Source organism: Psammomys obesus, unplaced genomic scaffold (genome assembly GCF_907164565.1).
Source record: "Psammomys obesus unplaced genomic scaffold, mPsaObe1.curated_primary_1811, whole genome shotgun sequence".
NCBI lineage: Eukaryota > Metazoa > Chordata > Mammalia > Rodentia > Muridae > Psammomys > Psammomys obesus.
In genome coordinates this window covers 2878128-2900272 of record NW_026596064.1, presented here as the reverse complement: position 1 = coordinate 2900272, position 22145 = coordinate 2878128, and the positions used below count along the sequence as shown (strand labels likewise).

The 22145-nt window shown below is 44.8% G+C and overlaps 1 protein-coding gene across 2 annotated transcripts in view; it reads left to right on the top strand.

The window, feature by feature from the left end:
- The window catches only part of Dgkg (diacylglycerol kinase gamma), a 192616-nt gene that overhangs the window by 16561 nt on the left and 153910 nt on the right, over positions 1–22145 (top strand). For both annotated transcript variants that reach the window (XM_055625066.1, XM_055625065.1), the window contains exon 2: positions 17410–17712. In XM_055625066.1, coding sequence (XP_055481041.1) covers positions 17646–17712 — 67 coding nt within the window. In that variant the 5' untranslated portion in view covers positions 17410–17645. The remainder of the gene's footprint in view (positions 1–17409; positions 17713–22145) is intronic.

Here is a 22145-nt window from a genome sequence, read left to right as displayed (position 1 = left end):
ACAAGTGTAGTTGATTTTATAAACACTATGTCCGCCAAACTTTATGGGAAAGAATATGAAACACTGAAGGCAGAAGAGGGTTTCAAGTGGGGGAAAAACATCCTAGGTGCTGCACAAAATAAAATCCTGATGGAGAAAAGCTGAAGGAGCAAGCCATCCATTGATTTAACTAGGGTGTGAATTCTTGCACGGTCCACAAGCAAATACACAGTCACAAACAATACTCATCAATTACAAGGGTCGTAATACATAGCTCGTGTTACAACCCCACACATGATACACGTACTTACACCAGTATTCCTAGGTACACTCAGGAACTTCCTAGACGCCTACCTTCAATTGAGTGTTCTACGTTTTCTCAAGAAATTTCCATTTCACCCAGTTTCCCAAAAGCGGTACTATAAAATTTCAGAGTATTCTTTCATATAATTTAGCACATCTCCTATTTCTACTGATGTCTCCTGCTTCGCTGCTGACATTTCTGTCCTGAGTCCTTGTCCATGTTATCATCCTCCTTTTGTCTTTCTATCCCTTACTAAGCCAGGCTTATGGGTTTTGTTGTTGATGTTGTTTTTTTTATTAAACAACACTGCCAAAAAAAAAAAAAAAAGAGGTTTTGGTTTAATTTACTATCCAATTATTTTGTTTTTTATTTCTTTTTTAAGATGTATTTATTTTTATTTTATGTGCATTGATGTTTTACCTGTCTGTGTGAGGATGGTGGATTCCCTGGAACTGGAGGTACAGACAGTAACTCCATCTGAGCTGCGATCTGGGTGCTGGGAATTGAACCTGGGTCCTCTGGAAGAGCAGCCAGTGCTCTTAACAGCTGAGCTGTCTTTCCAGGTCCTTGTTTTCTATTTCTGAGTCATTTATTTCTGACTTTATAACAGGCTTTTTAGTTTATTGAGATTGCTTTTGCATTCACTTTCCTCTTGTAGGTGTTGGAGGTGTGGCTCATTTTTTTTTAAGTGGGTGTTGTTTCATTGGATGGATGGGTGCGTGGGTGGACAGGTGAGGGCTGCTTAAGTGGTTGGTTGGTTCAGTGGATGGGTGGGTGGATGATTGAGGAGGGGGTGGGCAAGATTGGCTTTGACCTACCACATTTTCTAAGAAAGTTGATCAAGGCCTTTAAGCATCGCTGTAAGTTGCACACCTATTGAATCAATATATAATGCTCCCTAGTTTTACTTTTCTTTTTAAGCAAGAACTTCCTCAAGCATGTGTGGAGGTCTCCCTTGGTTTCCGTATTGCTGAGATGAGAGGGATGCCCGATGCTTAGGTGGAGGTTGCCAAACAGACACAACACCCCTTTCGCTGAGGAGTGCTCTTGGATGGGCTGGGGAGGTAACGGACTGAGTTTTTAAAGACAACAAAGCTTCCACAGCAATTGACAGTAAAGTGCTTGCTGCCAAAGAGCAAGGACATGAGTTTGGATTCTATCGCTCACATTTTTTTCAAATGGTACCTGTTATCCAGCTCTGAGGAAGAAAAGACAAGAGGGTCCGTGGGGCTTGCTGGCCATGCCATCCATCTGAATTGTTGTACGCCAGACTCAGTGGGACATTTGCTCTCAAAGCAAAGTGGACAGTGAGCGTAGAATAACTTGGTGTTGACCTCTGGCCTTGATACACATGTACACACACAGACACGCACAGACACACACACACACACACACACACACACACACACACACACACACACCACAGAAGGGCTTGTCTAAGGCATTATTTCCAGTTCAGAAGAGGGTGTCAGACCTTCCTGCCACACAGCTTTGTATCAGTCAGTAATTGAATGTGCACTGACTGATAAAGCGTGATCTTAGACAAGGAAGCCCTCCCCGCCCCCCACCCCAGCTGAAGTGATTGCTGAAAAGGCAGGCAGAGAACTGGCCTGCCAAAGGCTCCCTGAGCAAGATGGGGAGCAACTCTTTCTTTCCAAAAGAAAGAAGTCAGAACAGTTGCCACCTACTGAGACTGTTTATAGTTGGTTTTTGTTTTTAATATTTTGGTTTTTTAAGACAGAGGGTTTTTTGTTGTTGTTGTTGTTGTTGTTGTTGTTGTTTTCAATTAATTACAGTTTATTCACTTTGTATCCCAGCTGTAGCCCCTCCCTCATTCCCTTCCAATCCCACCCTCCCTCTTCTCCTCCCATGCCCCTCCCTCAGTCCACTGATAGGGTAGGTCCTCTTCCCCTTCCATCTGATCCTAGCCTATCAGGTATCATCAGGACTGGCTGTATTGTCTTCCTCTGTGGCATGGTAAGACTGCTCCCCCTCAGGGGGAGTTAATCAAAGAGCAGGCCAATCAGTTCATGTCAGAGAAAGTCCCTGTTCCAATTACTAGGGAACCCACTTGGACACTGAGCTGCCATGGGCTACATTTGTGCAGGGGTTCTAGATTATCTCCATGAATGGTCCTTGATTGGAGTATCAGTCTCAGAAAAGATCCCTGTGCCCAGATATTTTTTCTCTCCTTGTGGAGCTCCTGCCCCTCCAGGTCTTTCTATCTCCCCTTTCTTTCATAAGATTTTCTGCACTCTGCCCAAAGTTTGGCTATGAGTATCAGCCTCTACTTTGATAGTCTTTCAGAGTACCTCTGTGGTAGGCTCCTGTCCTGTTCCCTATTTTCTCCCTTTTCCAATGTCCATCCTGTTTGCCTTTCTGAATAAGGATTAATCATCTTACCCAGGGTCCTCCTTCTTGATTAGCTTCTTTAAGTGTATGATTTTAGTATGATTATCCTATACTATATGTCTAATATCCACTTATAAGTGAGTATATATCATGTGTGTCTTTCTGCTTCTGGGATACCTCATTCAGGATGATCTTTTCTAGCTCCCACCATTTGCCTGAAAATTTCATGATTTCCTTGTTTTTGATTGCTGAGTAGTATTCCATTGTGTAAATGTACCAAAATTTCTGTATCCATTCCTCAACTAACATCTGGGTTGTTTCCAGCTTCTGTCTATTACAAATAAAGCTGCTATGAACATGGTTGAACAAATGTCCTTCTTGTGTACTTGGGCATCTTTTGGACATAAGCCTAGGAGTGGTATAGCTGGATCTTGAGGTAGCACTATTCCCAATTGTCCGAGAAAGCACCAGATTGATTTCCAAAGTGGTTGTACAAGTTTACATTCCCACCAGCAATGGAGGAGGGTTTCCCATTCTCCACATCCTCTCCAGCATGTGTTGTCACTTGAGTTTTTGGTCTTAGCCATTCTGATGGGTGTAAGGTTAAATCTTAGGGTCGTTTTGATTTGCATTTCCCTGATGACTAAGGAGGTTGAACATTTCTTTAAATGTTTTTCTGCCATTCTATATTCCTCTATTGAGAATTCTGTTTAGCTCTGTACCCCATTTTTTAATTGGATTACTTGATTTGTCACTGTTTAACTTCTTGAGTTCTTTATATATTCTGGATAATATACCTCGAGATAGGGTTTTTTTTTTTAATGCAGTGCTCACTGTCCTGGAACTCGCTCTATAGACCAAGCTGGCCTTGAGTTCAGAGATCCACCTGCCTCTGCCTCCCAAGTTTGGGTTAAAGGCGTGTGCCACCACCACCCAGCTTACAGTTTAATATTTTAACTAACTTTTTTTCCTATTTATGTAGAATTTTATTTAAATTAAATTTTTATTTTTTTTACATTAATTACATTTTTTCACTTTGTATCCCAACTGTAGCTCCTTCCTTCATTCCCTTCCAATCCCACCCTCCCTCTTTCATCTCCTCCCATGACCCTCTCCAAGTCCACTTATAGGGGAGGTCCTCATTCCATTCCATCTGACCCTAGCTTATCAGGTCTCATCAGAACTGGCTGCAAGGCCACTCCCCTGTGGCCTGGCAAGGCTCAGGGGAGGGGAGTCAAAGAGCCAGCCACTGAGTTCATGTCAGAGATATTCCCTGTTCCCCTTACTAGGGAACCCACTTGGATACTGAGCTGCCATGGGCTACATCTGAGCAGGGGTTCTAGGTTATATCCATGAATGGACCTTGGTTGGAATATCAGTCTCAAAAACAAAAACAAAAACAAAAACAAAAACAAAAACAAAAAAAAAAAAAAACCCTGTGCCCAGATGAGAAACACACATGGTATACACTCACTTATAAGTGGACACTAGACATATAATATAGGACAATAATACTAAAATCTCTAACTTTTGATTGTCATCTTGCAATATATATATAAGGCATCCTGCTTTTCAGTGATGTCCGGGCGTTTAATTTTCACATAATTAACAAAACATACTCAGCAACCTCAGATGCCATACTTTCGATTGTTGGGGTTTTTGGTACTTGTAAGCAACGCTGCTGCAAATATCCTTTCTGTGAAGCAGAGGTGGTGCTGCTACTGTCACCACACACTTCAAGATAAGCCCACAGAATTGAATTTGGTGAAAATGTATCTTTGGGACTATAGCTCACTGTGCTGTTTGGCCAGTTTACCTCCACATCAGCAGTAGTAGTTTACATTCTTGTCAACAAAGCTATTGCCTATTTTTTAATTGTTACAGTCGGCTGGGTGGCCTCAGTATCTTGCAGTGTCTCTGTTAAATGAAGTAAAATTTAAATGGCTATAAAAATGAGTGGCCTTCCCAGCCAAAGATGGCGGCGTCAACACCACGTCTAACATTCCAGAAGGAGAGCGAAAGTGCTGTTGAAAGGTGTTTTTAAATATTATTTCTTTCATTCTCTGCCACTACCAAATGAGGAACTTGAACAGCCTAGAGAATGGAAGTAAGCTGCTCAAATCCTAAAAATTAGACGCAAAAGCTCCAAGCCGCACTACAGCGCGCTCTGTAGGTTGGAGGTGAATGTGTCCTTCCTTCCCACTTGGCGCTGTGGTTTTGAAATCGGGGGTTCATGAATCCCCTGGGAACCTTTTTTTTTTTATTTTGTACTTCATTCTAATGGCAATATTTAAAATTCTAATTCTTATCTCTAATTTCCATTTTCTTAACGGCGGTCTCACTGGCATGTGACTTCAGTGCCCTGTTATTTTGTTGTTGTTGATGTTAAATGACATAGTGGCAAAGAGCAACCCCCCGCGTCAGACCTCATGGACTTTAGAGTCTTGGATCGGTTAACAGCTGCATGACCTAAAGGGGTACTTTAACATCTGTGCTTTATTTAGTTTTACCATCTTTTTACTTGTTTTGGATTTTGTTTTCAGAGGTAAGGTCTCGTTGTTTTAACCCAGGCCAGCCTGGCGATCACTATGGGGCTGAGGCTAGCCTTGAACATGATTTTTCTGTTTCAGTTTTCTAAGTGCTGGGATTATAAAATGACAACAATCCTGGATTCTAGGTACCTTTGGGTGTCTAGGCTGAGCTGTACAGGGACCTAATGTCTGGAGAGAGGAAGGTGGAGCAGCCCTGAGTTTTCTTGTCCATGGTGCTGAACCATTCCTGCACGAGTGTCCATTAAACGCTGTTGGTTCTACCAAGCCGCTGGGAGAAGAAACAGCTAGCCTCTTGTAAACAAACTCTTGGGCTTCTGCAGTGTGCCAGAAGATCCCTCCCCAAGCCCTCACTGTCTAAGGAAGCCATTCGTAACCTTTCGAGGTCTGAGAACCAGTAGAGATACTGTGAGACATGAGCTGCTTTTTTGTCCAGGCAAAAGTGGGTTTGAACCTTGCCACCTACAAGGTAAAGCGCCGCAGCAAAGCTTCCCTGAGAAGATTGCCTTGAAAATATTCATACAGATTCAGTAGATAGACTACATAAATGGCTGCTGTTTGTCTCCAGCCATGTGAGGAATTGAAAATAGAAGGGGGCAGAGGGGAGGTAGAGGAGAGCACAGGGCGTCCACGAAATGGAGAGTGGTAATGGACCAGCTGCAAATGTGTCCTAATCCGTGGAGCTCCGGATTAGGGTGTTCCAGGGCGGCTGCTGCCACCTCCACGCTGCCTGCTGCTTTTACAGCCCCACCTTCTTCCCTGCCTACTCAAGCCTCCTGTGTACTCAAGGCTCAAGGCTTTTTTGGTGTCTCTTCCTCAGCAGTTCTGTGCTGCCGACGTTGACGGAGCTGCCGTTTCTCTCACCTTCTGGGGACTCTTTGATTGTTTCTTATCCATTTGCTTTGGAGTAAGAAATTACTATCATCTATCCTGTGTCCTCCCTAGATGACTTATTTCTCACAAAGCATCACAGAAGGAGTCTTAAAAACAAATGCAGGGTGGGAGAAATGGGGATTTCTATAAGGAACACAAGTCATGGTGAGAATTTTAGAAGCATGGCAGAATGACAGGGTTCTGGACATTAGAAGCCCTGGATTCACAGTACTGTTCTCCTCCCTCAAGGAAGCATGACTGACATGGGAGACCTAGACACACTCTGTGCAGGGGCCTTGTGAGAAACCCCAGCTTCAGGAACCTCTGCTTTTTCCTCTTAGCCCTGCCCCTTGCAACAGTAGAAAGCAGTGCCTACAGACTGGCGTGTTGCTGAGACACTGAACTTCTCAAGGCCTTTAACTTCCACTAATTCTTGAACTTCTTGAACTAATTCTTGAATTCTTGAACTAATTCTAATTAACTTCCACTAATTCTTAAACTTCTCAAGGCCTTTAACTTCCACTAATTCTTTCCCAGCGGCCCCTCCACCCTGGAGTCAGACCTTCCCACCGTTCTCATCATTTTCCTGTAGTGCCCCCACACGTTGAAGCTGAGTGAACATCCCCTCAGGGTTTTCCCTGACTAGGGCAAGAGCAAGGGCTTGTTGGCATGTCATGCTTTGCCCACAAAACTCCTGCATATTTTGTGTTCTGCTCCATTTCTGTGTTCATGGGTGATATAGGTTCCCACTTCATTGACAGCAGCCTTTTGGGAGCATGCTGTGGTTTTGCCTCTGGTCTACGTTTCTGTTTAGAGATGAGGTTGCTGGATCTCTGAATGTGGCTTTATTGATGGCATCTGCACTTGGGGCCTGCTGCTTGGATACCCAAAGCTTATTCAGCCAGGGATGTAAAAGGAGAGATGGTGAAACTAAACAGGCTGAGGTTCAAAACCAGTCCTGTCGTTTCCTGGTGGGCCTGCCTTCACAGCTCTAAAACAGACCTAAAAATAGCATTTTTACAAGGCTTGGTGAATATTACAGGTGGAATGAGAGAGGTAGCAGGTGAGCAGTAGGCGCTGAGCGGGGGTTGCTGCTATTGTCGTTTGTTGTTAAAATGGTTTGTTGAACAGGTACACAAATGAATTAATTAATAACCAGCTGTGATGCCTCTGGTCTACAAACACTTCCAAAGGTAGCTCCTGGAGTAGTAGTCTCAGCTTCCACCCAAAAGCCCCCCTCAACCCCTTCTAGAGACCATCCCACCCCGAGGCTTCCACCCTGCCCCTGGGCAACTTGGTTCAGGCTGACAGGTTCATGTTTCCTTGACTAGAGATGCCACATTTGCTTTGATGCCACAAATGGAATACAATATGCTCTTCAAATGGAAGGAGTCCCCTCTGGATTTTTGTGAGTAGCATGTAAAATTTCAGTGTTTGTGTGTGTGTGTGTGTGTGTGTGCATGTGTGTGTGTGTGTGTGTGTGTGTGTGTGTGTGTGTGTGTGTTCCATGCTGGTGCTCTACTAAATGAATTCTTGGATATTACTCATATTTGTTACTCATGAACTCAAATTAGCTCGTTAACTAAGTTCCCTGGTGGCTCTAATTCAATTATCTATGAAATTAAGCTGTGTCTAAAGGCTCCAGATCTCCTGCCCCTGCAGTGACAGATGCCTTGAACCCTGTGACCTGGGGAAGACCACACCGGCATCATTTCAGTGTCAGTTCTGTTTCGAGCTATTTGTGGGTTTTAGCTCTTCTTATGGTTGCTTTTATATTAGGAATTAGAGTTTGTTTGATTTCATAGCTATCATTTAGTCAGTGAAGATGACTCATTTGCATCAAAGCTATTTTGGGTCTATGATTTTTTTTCCAGTTACTAGTTTTAAGACACAAACTAGTTGCCATTTTAGATCAGCCATGCAAATCCATGCCGAGAAGATACATGTGACGTTTGCACCCAGAAGTGCTTGTAGAGCTGTTTGGTTATCTGTGGCTGTGTACCTAACTACTCCAAAACCTAGGGGCTCAACAATCACTGTATTAATCTACATAATTATAGGCACTGAGAGTGCAGACAAGGGTTAGCAAGAAACCGTTGTCTTTGTTTCATGTGGTTCTTGCTAAAGCGATAAAATCCAAGATGGCGTCTTGCCTGGCATGCACAACACCATGGCTAAGATGGCTGTTGAGACTCAGTGAATAGTTTGACTGGGGTCTTCAGATTTCATCATCATCTGGGTTTCTTGGCTTCTGTGTGATGGTAAGCCTCACTCTGTCCTATGGTCTTCCCCTGTGGTGTCTATGAACTATTTCCAACACTGTGTGGCTCAACTTCTTCGTGGCTTGGTAATCTCAGTAAGACAAAAACGAAAGGCTTCAACAAAAAAGCTGAAGCCAAAGCTTCCACTTGACATCACTGTATCTCTGTGGCTAAAGTGGGTCACAGGGCACAGTTTAGACTTCAGTGAAATGAATTTTAAAAGGCTCTATAATATCAGGAAGAGTGGTTAGCCAGGTACACCGACATAACAGATGATGACAATAGTGGCAATTCATTGGTGAATCAAACAACTTAACTACTTATCTTGATACACACAATGTAACTACCTTGATACATATATCAAGTCAAGCATAACAAATAACTAAGTTATGCTTGCAGGCTTATAGCCTTGATAGCTTATAAGTTTATAGGTCATTATTTTAATCTAAAATTTTATCAGTGCATATTTTTATAATAAGATCAGCAACTCCTAAATGAAATTACAAACAATTTTACTTCAGCTTGTGTCTTCTTTTCCCTTCAGTTATTTATTATTCTGTTCTCTCTACAGAGATAGGCAAATAAATATGGTAAGATCTTTTGTTCCATTCAAATCTTCTCATTAAAAAAAAAAAAAAAAAAAGGTTGAGAACCACTTTTTAAATGGTCAGACTATGAAACTCCATAGATCTTGAAGCCAGAGCTTGAAATGAACAGGCAAATTTTTTTCTTCCCTGAAGGAATTCAGACTCTTTTAGGAGAGATATTTGGTTAAGTTCATCCAGTGTGGTAAGCACTGCAGTGGAAAAAAAATCCCAGGACTGTTGAAGGGCAAAAGATGCTGTCCTTACCTTGGGCTGAATATTTGAAGGAGCCTTCCTAGAGTAGGTACTTGAACTGAATGGCTAACATGCTAGCTAGTTTTTATGGCAACTTGACTGGAGCTGTAGTCATTTTGGAAGATGGGAGTTCAGTTGAGAAAATGTCCTTACCAGATCAGTCTGTGGACAAGCTTTTGGGGCATTTTCTTGCTAGGTGAACAATGTGGGAGGGCCAGCTCACCGTGGGAGTGCCGTCCCTGGGCTTGTGGTCCTGAGGTCTACAAGAAAGCAGATTGAGGAAACTGTGGGAGTAAGCCAATAAGCAGCATTCCTCCATGGTCTCTGCATCAGCTCCTCCTTCCAGGTTCCTGCCTTGAGCCCCTTCCCTGACTTCCCTGGACGAAGGGCTACAAGCTATAAAATAAGATAAACCCTTTCCTCGTCAGGTTGATTTCCATCATGGTGTTTTATCACAGCAATTTAAAAAAAAAAATCTAACCAAGACAGCCATGAAGGAGTCAAGGCTGAAGAAGGAGAAGCAGGATTGAAAGCTAGAATGGAGGCAGTCATCAAAATGTGACCTTGTCCAGAGTCTAAGAGAGAAAAATCTTTATCTCCCTAAAAATCTTTTTTCCCCTTTTAAAAATGGGCTCATTATGGCTTTGTTACAAGTCATCAGATGCATATAAGGAAGCTCACCAAAGCAATGGCATCTTCATTCACTTATGTTTTCCAGAGAGTGAAAGGGAGATGAAGAGCTGTTTGTTCCTGAGTAATTGGCTATGGCTGATTCATTCAAATGAATAGAGGGACCTGGGGTGCAATTCAATACATGTTAAATTGCCGTCTCCTTTTGACTTATAAATCCCGTGCTGACATCTGTACAGAACAAACAGAATTTGAACCAGTATACAAAATTGCAGAGCTAGAACATGTGTTAGAAACCATTATTTCCACACCCTCATTTTTATAGACAAGGAAACCGAGGCCCAGGGAACTGAAACAATTGCTCGAAGTGGCATAGCTTCAATGACACAAAATATTACTCCCATCCAAGCCAGACAATATCCAATCTCAGTTTTATTTAGAAAATCCGACTAAATCTTATTCTGCAGAGAAAGACCGTTTACACAGAAAAACAGCCTCGATGAGAAATGATTGGGCTGGTGCCGGGAGAGGAATGAGGACTTACGGAGAAAAAGCAACCCATTATGAATTAGTTGTTGTCTGTCAAAGAGCAGAAGGCATGGGGGAGGGAGGGGAGGGGAGCACCGTGAGGGATCCGTCCCAGAGGAAAGCAATGGCGCAGGCCCTAACTTGTCTAATAGAAATGAGGCACAAACAGGGAAGCCCCTTCTACTGCATAGCAAGGTTCTGAGCCATGGCGGAACAATAGCCAGAAGGCCAACACTTGTTATTGCAACAAAGATGCCTTCATTTCATGCAGGGCTTTGGCTCTTGCAGGACACTCTGAACCTTGAGCCTCCTTTACTCCTTCCAATTGTGTGTGTGTGTGTGTGTGTGTGTGTGTGTGTGTGTGTGTGTGTGCACCACTGCGCATAGAGCCTGGGTGGTGATTAGCTCTTTGGCTGTATCTCCACACAGGCCGATGAACCCCTACGATATAAAAACACACTGTTCCATGGAACACAAGAGGGAGAGCTGGGAAATGGGCTGAGCGAGCTTCAGAACAGTCTTGGCCTTTTAAAAGTGGGACTGGACAGACAAGTACTGACTTGCTGTGGGGAGGACGTTACACGGGGCATTCAAAGTAAAACAAAGAAAGGCCTGACCTGTCGGTCCACCAACCTGTGTTTAAGAGGTGCTATTGTACACCTGGCATTTTGCTAGCGCAGGAAGTAACAGGAGGTTTAATTTGACTGGAACACACAGATGGAAAGAACAGAGAGCTGCTCCCATGGGTTCCATGACCTTCGCAAACTCAAAAGCTGTCCTTCTGTTTTAGAATCAGATGGTGCTCTCTGAAGAGTTTCAGGCCAGGCTATACTGAAGTGTTTCGGTCACATAGGTCCTACATGGGGAAGCTAGCTGTGAAAAGATTTGGGGTGATTCACTATCACATGCAAACGACAATCTATAATGCCCTGGCCAACCTTTGTGTCAGAAAGGGAAATGAGACACCTCTGCGTTTGCTCTCTTGTGCAAAAATGAAACCCACAAAAAAAATAAGTAAAGCAGGAACATTTGGGAGCAGGTGGAAATTGGATGAGGAAGAGGAGGAGTGGAAGCAGAATAAACGGAGTTGAGGTACCAGGCTTCTCCAGGGGAGCTTTACATGCAGCGTGGCCCTTGGAGCCCACCCAAAGAAGATTCCGTGGGGAAGAAACCTTCCATGGCAGAGACAACAGAGAGCAATGGGAACAGAACAGATTTGGTCAGAGCCTCTTTGGAAAATAGTGTTTGTGAGATCTGTTTGGTTAAAAAGAAAAGAACTATAGACAAATCATGAACCCTGTTTTCCACAGAGGTGTGGCCTAGCAATTCTCAAAGGATTACCTCTGTGTTTTAAAACTTAACAAATTAATATATTTTTAGATCGTGGGAGCAAATCCTGTTGGGAAAAGTTTTAAAATATTGGATGAAAGAAAGCAAAAAAGAAAAGGATAGTGTAGGACTAGAGTTGGAGGTCTCAGTGTGAGCACTGGCGATAGACAGGCAGAGAGTGTCTTCCTTAGAGTTTCTATTGCTGTGATAAGCCACCATGGCCAAAGTAACTTGAGAAGAAAAGGATTTATTTCATCTTATAATTCTCAAGTCATGCCCATGACTTCAGTTCCAGGGGAATCCAACACCCTGTTTGGGACTCCCTGAGCTCTGAATGTATGGGTACACAGACATACATGCAGGCAAAATATTCATATACATAAAATCAGATTAACTTAAGATTTAAAAAAAAATCACACGAATGGCCCTGACAGAGTCTTGCTTCCTTCTGAAACTTCGCAAGCTGGGCCTCAATCATCTTTATCTCTTTCCACGGTACTATCTTCCAAGATCCCCCACTGACTCATGAAGCCCTGAACACTCAGCGGCTTCTCCAGCTTGAAGTTTCAAACTTCCCCCACTGTCTTGCCAAAAACAAATGGTCAGGCCTGTCACAGAAATACCCCGTAAATCTGGTACCAACTTCTGTCTTAGTCGGTTTTTCTAATGCTACGATAAAACACCATGACCAAAAGCAACATGGGGAGGAAAAGGTTTATTCATCGTACAACTCTTAGGCCACACCCCATCACTGAGGAAAGTCAGGGCACAGACTCAAGGCAGGAACTGATGCAGATGTGGAGGAGAGCTGCTTCCTGGCTTGCTCCTCGTGGCTTCCTCAGCCTTACACAGCCCAGGACCATTCACTTAGGGGCAGTCAAGCCTGCAATGGGCTGAGCCCTCCTACATCAGTTCTTAATCGAGAAAATGCCCCACAGGCCATTCTGGTGGTGACATTTTCTCAGAGGTTTTCTTTCCGTATAACTTGTGTCAGGTTGATTTGAAAACACTAACCAGGACAGACAGACAGACACATGGACAGACATGCATTTGCTGGCTCTGTCTTCGTTACACCTGTCTTTGATGTAACAAGAAACAAGGACAAACCTCAAAGAACGTATTTACTGTCCAAACCTAGCTTTCAGATACCCTCCACTTAAAGGAATCAGGGCTCTTTGGAGAATTAGGGGTGATGAAACCAAGATGAACCAGAAAAGTTTATAGCACCAGAAACTAGAATCGTTCTCAAAGAATGCAGATATATGTTGAAAAACAGGAACCATTTGTAGTGAGCTCCCCACTGTTCAAATCTGGGAAAATTTGAGAATCCAAACAAATAAAGACAGCAGTGTTTTATAACCCACAGAGTGAATAAGTGCCTGTAACTATAATTAAAAGTTTTTTTTCTAATCCATTTATACTTAATATATAATTACTACTTACACAAATGTGTTTATACATTACATTTATTCATGCTAACGTATACTGTATGTTATATGTTACTATATAATATATGCAAATACTGTATGAACTGATATAAATAAACTTGTACATCTGCTGCTAGATACAGTGAGATAAATAAAGCGTTGGGGAAAGTTCTTCCTACCATAGACTGGTGATTAATATAAAACGAATGATTTTTTTAAGTCATTATCATCATAGTCATCTAGCCAAGACTCATCAGTGGGTGCTAAAACCAGCGTATAAAACTTTGATGGGTGGTTACAAGATTACAACAACCTGGAGCAGGGCGGGATCAAGTTCGGAAAGCTGAGGCACCCTAGAAACCTTCTCCCCGCTGCTGTCAGCCGATCCTCACACCATGTCGCTAAGGGCTGCATCTGCAACAAGGTGAAAAACTTTTTTTAGTTTTATATTTTTATTTACTCATTGACAATTTCGCACAGCTGCAGAATGCATTTTGACAACATTGTCTTGTCTCTTCCTGCGCCCTCTGGAGCCCTGCAACTCAGCAAATCTCTCTCTCCTTTTCATGACTTTTTTTTTTATGACTATTTTTTTTTTTTTTTTTTTTTTAGAATGAGCATAGATGGAGGGTTATTTACCGGAGCAAAACAAACTTATCAGGAGAAACACCAGTGAAGAAAATGACTCTCCCTCCTCACCCCCAGCAGCCATTAACTGCCAGTAGCTCCTTCAGCCAGTGCTAATTTATGGGAATAAACATAAATATTGAGAAGGCAGTTTGACAACATATTAATTTAACAAAACAATAGAATTAGGCTCCTCAGTAGATGTGGCCTCCCCAGCCGTGAGATTTTGACCAGGTTTATAGTCCTGAGCATGAATCCTTTCTTGTGGAGCAGGCCTGAAATCCAATCAGAAAGTGGTTAGTTTCCAACACTGTAGTTTCGCCGTTGTCGCACCATTGGGCGCATTTTGCCTCGAGTAGTGTTTGTGTAGTCCACAGGAAGGTGAAACCTTTGGAGACAATTCTCCCATAGAGGCCTGCATTATACCTTCCGGTCCTATGGGAGCTGGCCAGCAGAAAAGAAGCTACTCACTCGGTTCTAGGTTGATTTCTTTGTGTCCCGCAACCAAAGCGTGTGGCGACTTTAACAGTAGGGTTCTACCACCTGGTTCTGGTTTGCAGTCAAGAGGAACCGCAACAGTCTAGATTGCTGGGGCAGGGAACTTTTGTGGCTTCCCTGACCAGAAATGTATAAGGTGGAGGTATCCCTCCCACCTGGCACCGGATTTTCTCTAATAACCTATGACTTCTGGGAGCAGTATTATTCGCTATGAAAGATACCTACGTTCAAACTGCCTTTAATTTTTTTACATTTATTTGTGTTTAGTTATTGATTGTGTGCTTGTGCGTGGGTGTTTGTAGGAGCCAGGAGGGTAGCTGTGCATTGGTCCTTGCCTTCTAGCGTCAACTGGATTGGCAGCAAGTGCTGGTCATCTCACCAGCCCAACTGCCCCATCCCCACATAAACGTTTAGACTGCCAGCGTTCACCCCGGCTTTCATATCATGTGTTGAGAACAGCCATTTTCTGTTGACTATCACTGCATTAGAGGCATTGTTCAGGAAGGGGGTATGTGTATACTGACCCAATCATAACACCAAGTACGTTCTTTCCCCCACTACTGTCCTCATTTTCAAAAGGAAAAATAAAAAATAAAAAACTTCAAGAAATGAGAAAATTGTCTAGAATAGAATAATCAGGGAGAGGCAGAGCCCAAGCCAGATGTCTTGTCTTCTGATTTTCAGTCACCAGTGTTCTAACCCGCTGTGTGTCTCTGAGTCCCCTTAGAATCGTGTGCTTCTGAGGTGTGCAGAGTAATTAAGCCACAGAGATATTGCTTTATTTTCTGTTTTGTGTCGTCTGAGACAGGACTTTGCTATGGATAGCCCAGGCTAGCCTCACACTGGCACCCCTGCCTTAACCTCCACATGTGGCTCATAGAGGCACCCTTAAACAAACGCGTGGGCGGGTCCTGGGTTTCTCTTCACCCTGAAGCGCTTCGTTTCATTTTCCTCGTCTATTTTTAAATAAAGACAGCAACACCGTTGCGTGCCGCTTAATTATGGGGACCGGTTCTGAGAACTCGGACCTTAAACGGTTTCACCATTGCGCAGACATTGCACAGCACACAGACACAGGGCTGGATGGTGCGGGCCAGTTGCTTAAGTAGCCTCTCCAGGAGCAGCCATTAATGACCTCTATTGACAGGGTATGGTGTGCTATGCATGACTGTGTACGCTCGGCTTTCGTATGACTGACAGTGTGCCAGCTTTTTTGTTTTTTTTCTTTACACAGTCTTTACTACAGACAAATGTGGACTGTATCGAGCTGGTGCACTAGGAGACCTAGACTGCTACCGAGCCACAGGAAATTTTGAGTTTCACTACGATCCCTTGGGACCACTGCTGTATAGTCAACCCACTGGATCATGTGCACAAAAGTTCCTAATGTACATGCTCATATAGGGAGTAGGCTGCCTCATGTGTTAAAACACAGTGTGAAACGAGTGTCCATTAAGAGAGGTGGTGGTAGTTGTTCAATTTCCTGGCATGTTTTTAAAAAGACGTGGCTTGCTTTTGACTGAGCACTCATCGGGAACTAGATCACAAAGAACGAAGTCACCAAAAAAGATTCATGAATAGGCGATAGAACACACTGAAGAATTTCATTCAGGAGAGACGTGATCTGGCTGCTCGAGGGAATGAGCTCTCTGGAGGAAAGAGAGCAAAAGCTAATGGAGGGAGACCAGCAGGAGGAGATGGCCGAGCCTGGGTTCAGGGGAGGACTGTGTGAAAGAGAGGAGGGAACATGGGATGGACAGCCCAGCCCAGGATTGCTGCTGAACTTGACAGGAGGGAGGCTGGAGAGCTTATGCTGGGGGTCAGCGTGTGGCCCCAGTAGTGACTTTTCCGAATGATTGGAATACAGAGGAGAAGCAGGTGAGGATGCTGGCAGGTGCTAAGGTCATTCAAGACAAACAAGAGTCTCAGGGGGTGGTTGGAGAGTCCTAGCCGGATGCAGGATTTGAAGATTCAGAATACTCCGATGCAGACTGGGGAAAGGGCTCAGTGCTAGGGAGTCACAGAAGCTGTGCAGGAATGACACTCTGTGAAGAATGGAGAATAACCCGTGCTTAGAAATGGCAGGGGAAGATGAAGGACACAGGGCAGGAACATTCAGGAAGACATAAAAGGTTCAAGGTGAGGGTTTCCTGCTGTACGGAAAAAGAACAGAGCTAGGAAGGACTGGGAAGGACTTGCGGGTTTGGAATTTGTGACCTTAAGAAGAGCAGATGTTGAAAGCAAATCCAGACTGCCCATAGGTTAAGGGGAACACCCGGCCTTCTTAGAAGAGCGATCGGTGTGAACGCTTCCAGAGAAGCAGCCATCTCAGTGCCTGGATACCTGCTCACACCACTGTCCTGTCTCATGGAGCTAGAGTCTCAGTCCCTTGGTCTAGTTCAGCCCTGCCAGCCATGACCGCCTACTGCCATAGAGAATTCTATATGAGTCTCATGAAACACAACTTGGGTACGGTGAAGGCCCTTGTGTTTTCAACATTATTTCATTCCATCCTAATCTGTGTCATTCTGTAAATGCTGGCCCTGGCCCACTATGCTCATTTTATTACTCCCAAAACTGATTTAATGAAACATACCATGATTCAAAAGGTTCAAAGGAAAAGGCCTTAGTGTCCCAGCCCACCCCACCCCCTGCTTTTTCCTAGTACTGTACCCCAAGGCTGACAGGCTCACCTCCAAAAGCCTTTCAGTGGCTCTGAGAACTGCTCTTGAACTAGAGGCTGCTAGTTCATATCTGAATGTCCACAGTGGCCGACCAGCGCAAAGGTAGAGCTGTGTGGCGGGATTTGGACGTCAATGAAGGAGAGAAGGCTCCCCTCTCAAATCAGCTGCATAGACTACGGGGAGCATCTGAAACCACCAAGGGCTATCTTCACCTTGTGCCTCTGAGAACCTAGCACCCCCACTTGTGAAACACATTTCGGCTTCCTCAGCCGCTACCCTGTCACATCGACCAGTTTCCACCTGAAGTTCAGGCAGACAATGGAGTGTCATGTGCTGGCTTCTGGTTTCTCTTCAGACATCCCTGAAGCTAGACCACACCCTCAATAAACAACCCAGTCGTTGCCCTCTTTCAAAAGAGACCATGGTGGGATTCTCTCTCTCTCTCTCTCTCTCTCTCTCTCTCTCTCTCTCTCTCTCTTTTTAATCTTCCTAGCATCTCATTTACAATGGCTCTTCCGCTTTCATTCAGGAACTGCCAGGATTTCGTGGGTGGCCTGGAGTATGTTGCCTGAGGAGCAGCAGAAGTCTCCTGTCAACTACTGAAAGGTGCCCCCAGCTGTCATCAACACTGAGTGCCCTAGAAGTCTCCCGAAGGCCTGGTCCACCGCATCCCTGCAATGAGCCCGGTCCTGAGCCAGGCTTCGGCTTCTCCCTGGTGAGCAGAACTCCATCCGTGGCCTCAAGGTGCTCACACTCGGCTGAAAGATGAGTGAAGAACGATGGGTCTCTCTCTCATCAGAAGAATTTGATCAGCTCCAGAAATACTCTGAATGTAAGTGCTGCAAGCCACAGACGTAGGGTTGGCTTTCGTCTCTGCTAGGGACATGATTCCGGGAGGGCAGAGTTATCAAAGAGCCATAGAGAATGAGGCCTGATGGCTACCGTTGATTTTTAAACACAGAATTGGTGCCTTCGATAGACAGATACAATCACTCTTAGGCTCTTACAAATCATGCACACTCGCCACAGAATTTGGAATACACACTGGAGAAAATAAGACGGGTTCTAAAGCCACCAGTGTGCTCAGCAAGCCCCTCAGAACTGCAGCTGTGTTTCAGTGAATTCCACCCCTTTCTTCCCAGGCCTGTGTTTTCCACCCAACACCATAAGTGTATTCTCAGGCCATTTGCCCCTTGAAGCATAATGTTAAAGGGCGGTGCGTACATAGAAAGCATGTTCCCTCGTCACTGACTTCAATCCATTTGTGTGTTTTGAAATCAGAAGCTGAATTCTTGACTTGCGCCTCCCTTTGGATCTGGAAAGGCCTGGGCTTTCAGGCAGGGATCTATGTTCCCCTTTTCCTGTACCCAAAAACCCTTTCTGCATCGGGTCACAGTAGTGCAGACATCCATATTTACATACAGACACCCATGTCAGGAGCACGCCTAACCCTGAGTGGTGATAGGAATCTGCATGAGCCGGAGGCAGAGCCCTGTATGATCACGGTCATCTGCACAGATCAGGAGCCCATGCCATTCTGTGCTCATTCTGCCTCCCGCCCCTGGGATGTCACGGCTCTCACCACCCCTGAGCCTCCACGTCCTCGTCTGTATAGCAGAAGGAGTGGAGTGGGGGCTGGGGGATGGCTTGGTTGGTCAGGTGCCTGCTGCCCAGCGTGAGGACCTGAGTTTGAATCCCTAGCACCCAGTGTGAGATTAAAAAAAAAAAAAAAAAGTAAAAAAAAAATCCAGGTGCAGGTGCCTTCATCCCGGCACTGGGAAGAGAGAGACAGGAAGAGTTTTGGAATCTGCTGGCCAGCCAGTCTGGAAGAACCAGCAAGCTCCAGGTTGAGTGGCAGGCTAAGATTCAAAGGAAATGTGGAGAGAGTGACTGAGGAAGACACTTGACATTGACCTCTGCCGTGTGTGTGTGTGTGTGTGTGTGTGTGTGTGTGTGTTATAATTTTACTCGTTTATAGGGATACAGTGCTAATGAAACAGATGCATCCCACACCAGCATGACCTCATCTTAACTGCTTATATCTGCAACAGCCCTATATCAGATCACACCTTGAGATGCTAAGGAATGGGACTTTTCGCTTGTGGCTAGAGGCCAAACCAAGGATCTAGTTGCATGAACTCTAATTTTAGTCAGAGGGTCCAAAGGGACAACATGAGTAGAGAGGTAGGCAGAGACCTGGAATAGATAGGAGAAGGAGCAGAAGGAGGAGAAGGGATGGAGGGATGCTAACATCAAGGCTTCCGTGTCAGTGTGTGGACCACAGGCCAAACTGAGGTGTTGCAGAGCCTGGAATCTGGAGGCTGTCTATAGAATGGCTTGCATCAGGTAGCTGCTAGGCCAAGAGACAGGCCAAGGTTGGAATGAGATGTAGTCTCAGCCAAGGAATAAGATTAGAGTGGGGAAATTCAAACCAATTTGAGGGAAGTTGTGATAGAAACGTTATCACGATACAGATATGTAGAACAAAAGGAAGCCATGGAGGCACCTCAAAGTCTGAGCTCTGAGGGTGGCAAAAAGGAGGTCACAGGATTGGTGGAGATGTTTTGGGATGCTGAGGACAAAGGTGGCTGTGGCACACCTACCTACACATTTGTGTGTGCCAAGCTCCTAGGAACCAACAAAGAAGAAGTGGCAACTCTGTCCTCAACAGGGAAGAGCCGGGACTCAAACTCTGACATCTCCATGTGGCAGGTGTTATGAGGGCTGAAGCTGGCCTTGCAAGGCTCAGCCCCAACCAAAAGGGATGTCCCGGTGCAATTCTTCCACTCAGGCTGGGAGACTTGTAGAATGTGGGCGGAGTTGGAGAATGAACTAGAAGGCCAGCCAGGACCCCTTGCCAGGATTCTCCTGAAAGAGATGTCCAGTACTTAGAGGTCTGAGGAGGAACATACGGTTAAGCTACAGCTCTGACTTGGGAGTCGGGTCGAAAGAGCAGCAGAGGAAAACAAAATGGATGTATGAGTGCGCTTTAGAGGCTAGAGTGTTAGAAGATAGAAGAGGACAGAGAGAAGTTTAGGCCATGCCCTCAGCCAGGGATTGGAGAAGGGAAAAGAGTCAGAAGACAGAAGAACTAGAAGAATAACCAGGTTAAAAAGAGTTCCCGCTGGGTGGGGAAAGTTGGTGCACACCTGTAATCCCAGCATGGGATGCCAGACGAGGTGCTCTGGTAAGGTTCTAACAGGAAAGGGGGAAAGGGGAAAAGAAATTCTTGGAAAATGATTACTCCTTAGAGGAAACCTTGAAAAAGTCGCTTCCACCAATTTTAGATGCATTCTGGTGTTCAGTCAGATCGCATTGCCATAGCAACCACTCTTCCATAAACAGGAGCCTTACAATAGCGAAATGATGAAGGACACAGCCCAAGAACGGAGCTCTTTCTGCGGTGGGGCTAGGGAGGAGGTGTTCTCCACTTCTGTTACATAAACTCGCACCTTCTCCGGAGGCCTTCTGGTAGGAGAAGTTATCTGGAAGCTGCTCCAGGGAACACTGATTTAAATATATGCATGTAATCAACCACGAACACACATCTGTACCTGACAGTAAGTTTCATGTGAGTAGAGAGCAAAAGGTGTTTACCGAGAAGCTGATGTGGTGGTAAGAGATTTTTATTATAAAATAAAAGCAAACTGGAGGCCTGGGTCTCCGGGAAGAGCTGCAGGATGATGGCAAGATGAGTGCCAATTTGGACTACATAGGCAATTTCAGGCCAGCCTGGGGTACATAACAAGACCCCATCTTGAAGGAATAAACAAACAAATAAGCAAATAAATGCAATGAAAGTTCCATTTGTTTCAGTTCGGCTTCAAGAAATGAAATAAAAGTGTCTACTAGAGATAATCAATCTGATAGATAGATAGATAGATAGATAGATAGATAGATAGATAGATAGATAGATAGATGATTGATTGATAGATAGATAGGCAGATAGAAGACAGATAGATGATAGAGAGAGAGAGAGATGAATTAAATTAGCACAGAAAAGTTGAATACATTTGAAGACAGTGGGCCAACGCATTGCATTCTTAGGAAATGAGTTTTGTTAGAATTAGTTCAAAGCAAAGTATATGACTTAAAGCTGCAGATAGAGTTCAAAACATTTCAGTGTTCCTCATGGAGTCGGAGAACATGTGCAGGCTTGAGTTGTGTAACAGCGTAAGATCCACATAAGCATCACCGCTTCCCTGTTGCTTACAATGCTGGCCATCGGGGTGTGACTCCACCACATGCTCTCACAGGCCTGCCCTGCAGAAGGCGGTGTCGAGTTGCTTCCAACTTAGAAGGAAGTTGGAATGTCTTTTCACCCACATCTCTCTGAGCTCAGCTGGCCTCTTTTCCCTCCAAGATGATTAGGAGCCGGCAAACAGGGTCTCACAGAATGTGTGGCTAGGGGAAAATCTCTTTGGAACAATGGCACTCCAGAGTTAGTAACCGTTGAACCTTCTAGACGGCTGTTCAAAGGGAGATTCCCACCCAGCAGGCTGGTGATGTACCACACCTGTGTATTCCTCACAGCTCCCAGATGATGCTGATGGCCCAGGGACCATGCTTAGGGTTGCAAGACCATGCTCAGAGGTTGCCTACTCCATTTTCCACCTTCACTTCAACATGGCTACTTGGAGAAAAAAAAAGGGGGGGGGAGTGGGGATATTGCTAGTAATGCAAATACATGAGTAAGCCACGTCAGTCATTCAGATCAGTGGTGATACAACAGGAAGTTTGGCGTGCTCCAATCATTTTCTCACATCCGTCAAAATTCTCTTCGCCTCCCTGTAAAGTCTTTTGCTCTTTTGATATATGCTGCCTCTGTGGCTGAGCCATCACTTGCACAGGCTCCTGGAAGCGTTAGGCCTGATCTGCTCCAACCAGCCTCTGTCTTAGCTGCACATCCAAATCATGTAGAAGGTTCTAAATATGGCCAATTCTCTGCCTAGGCCAAAGGCTCTTCAATCGTAGTAGGTAGGTGCGGGCCCCAGTCATCAGCATTTTCTAAAGCACTCCATAGGTTTCCAGCATGCGGCCAACGCTGAGAACCACCGCTCTATCATTTCCCACCTGGAACACAGGACATGAGGGAGGCATGAGCACCCCCAGCTGATGTCTTTTCTAGTCCTCATTCCTTCAGTGAGCCTTTCTTGAACATCTGTCTTGCTCTGGTCTATTGGCTGCATGCTGGGAGCAAGCTGGGAGTGGGTTAAGAGGGACAGTTAGAAGAACGTGCATGTGAACGTGAGTCACTGCCTGCCC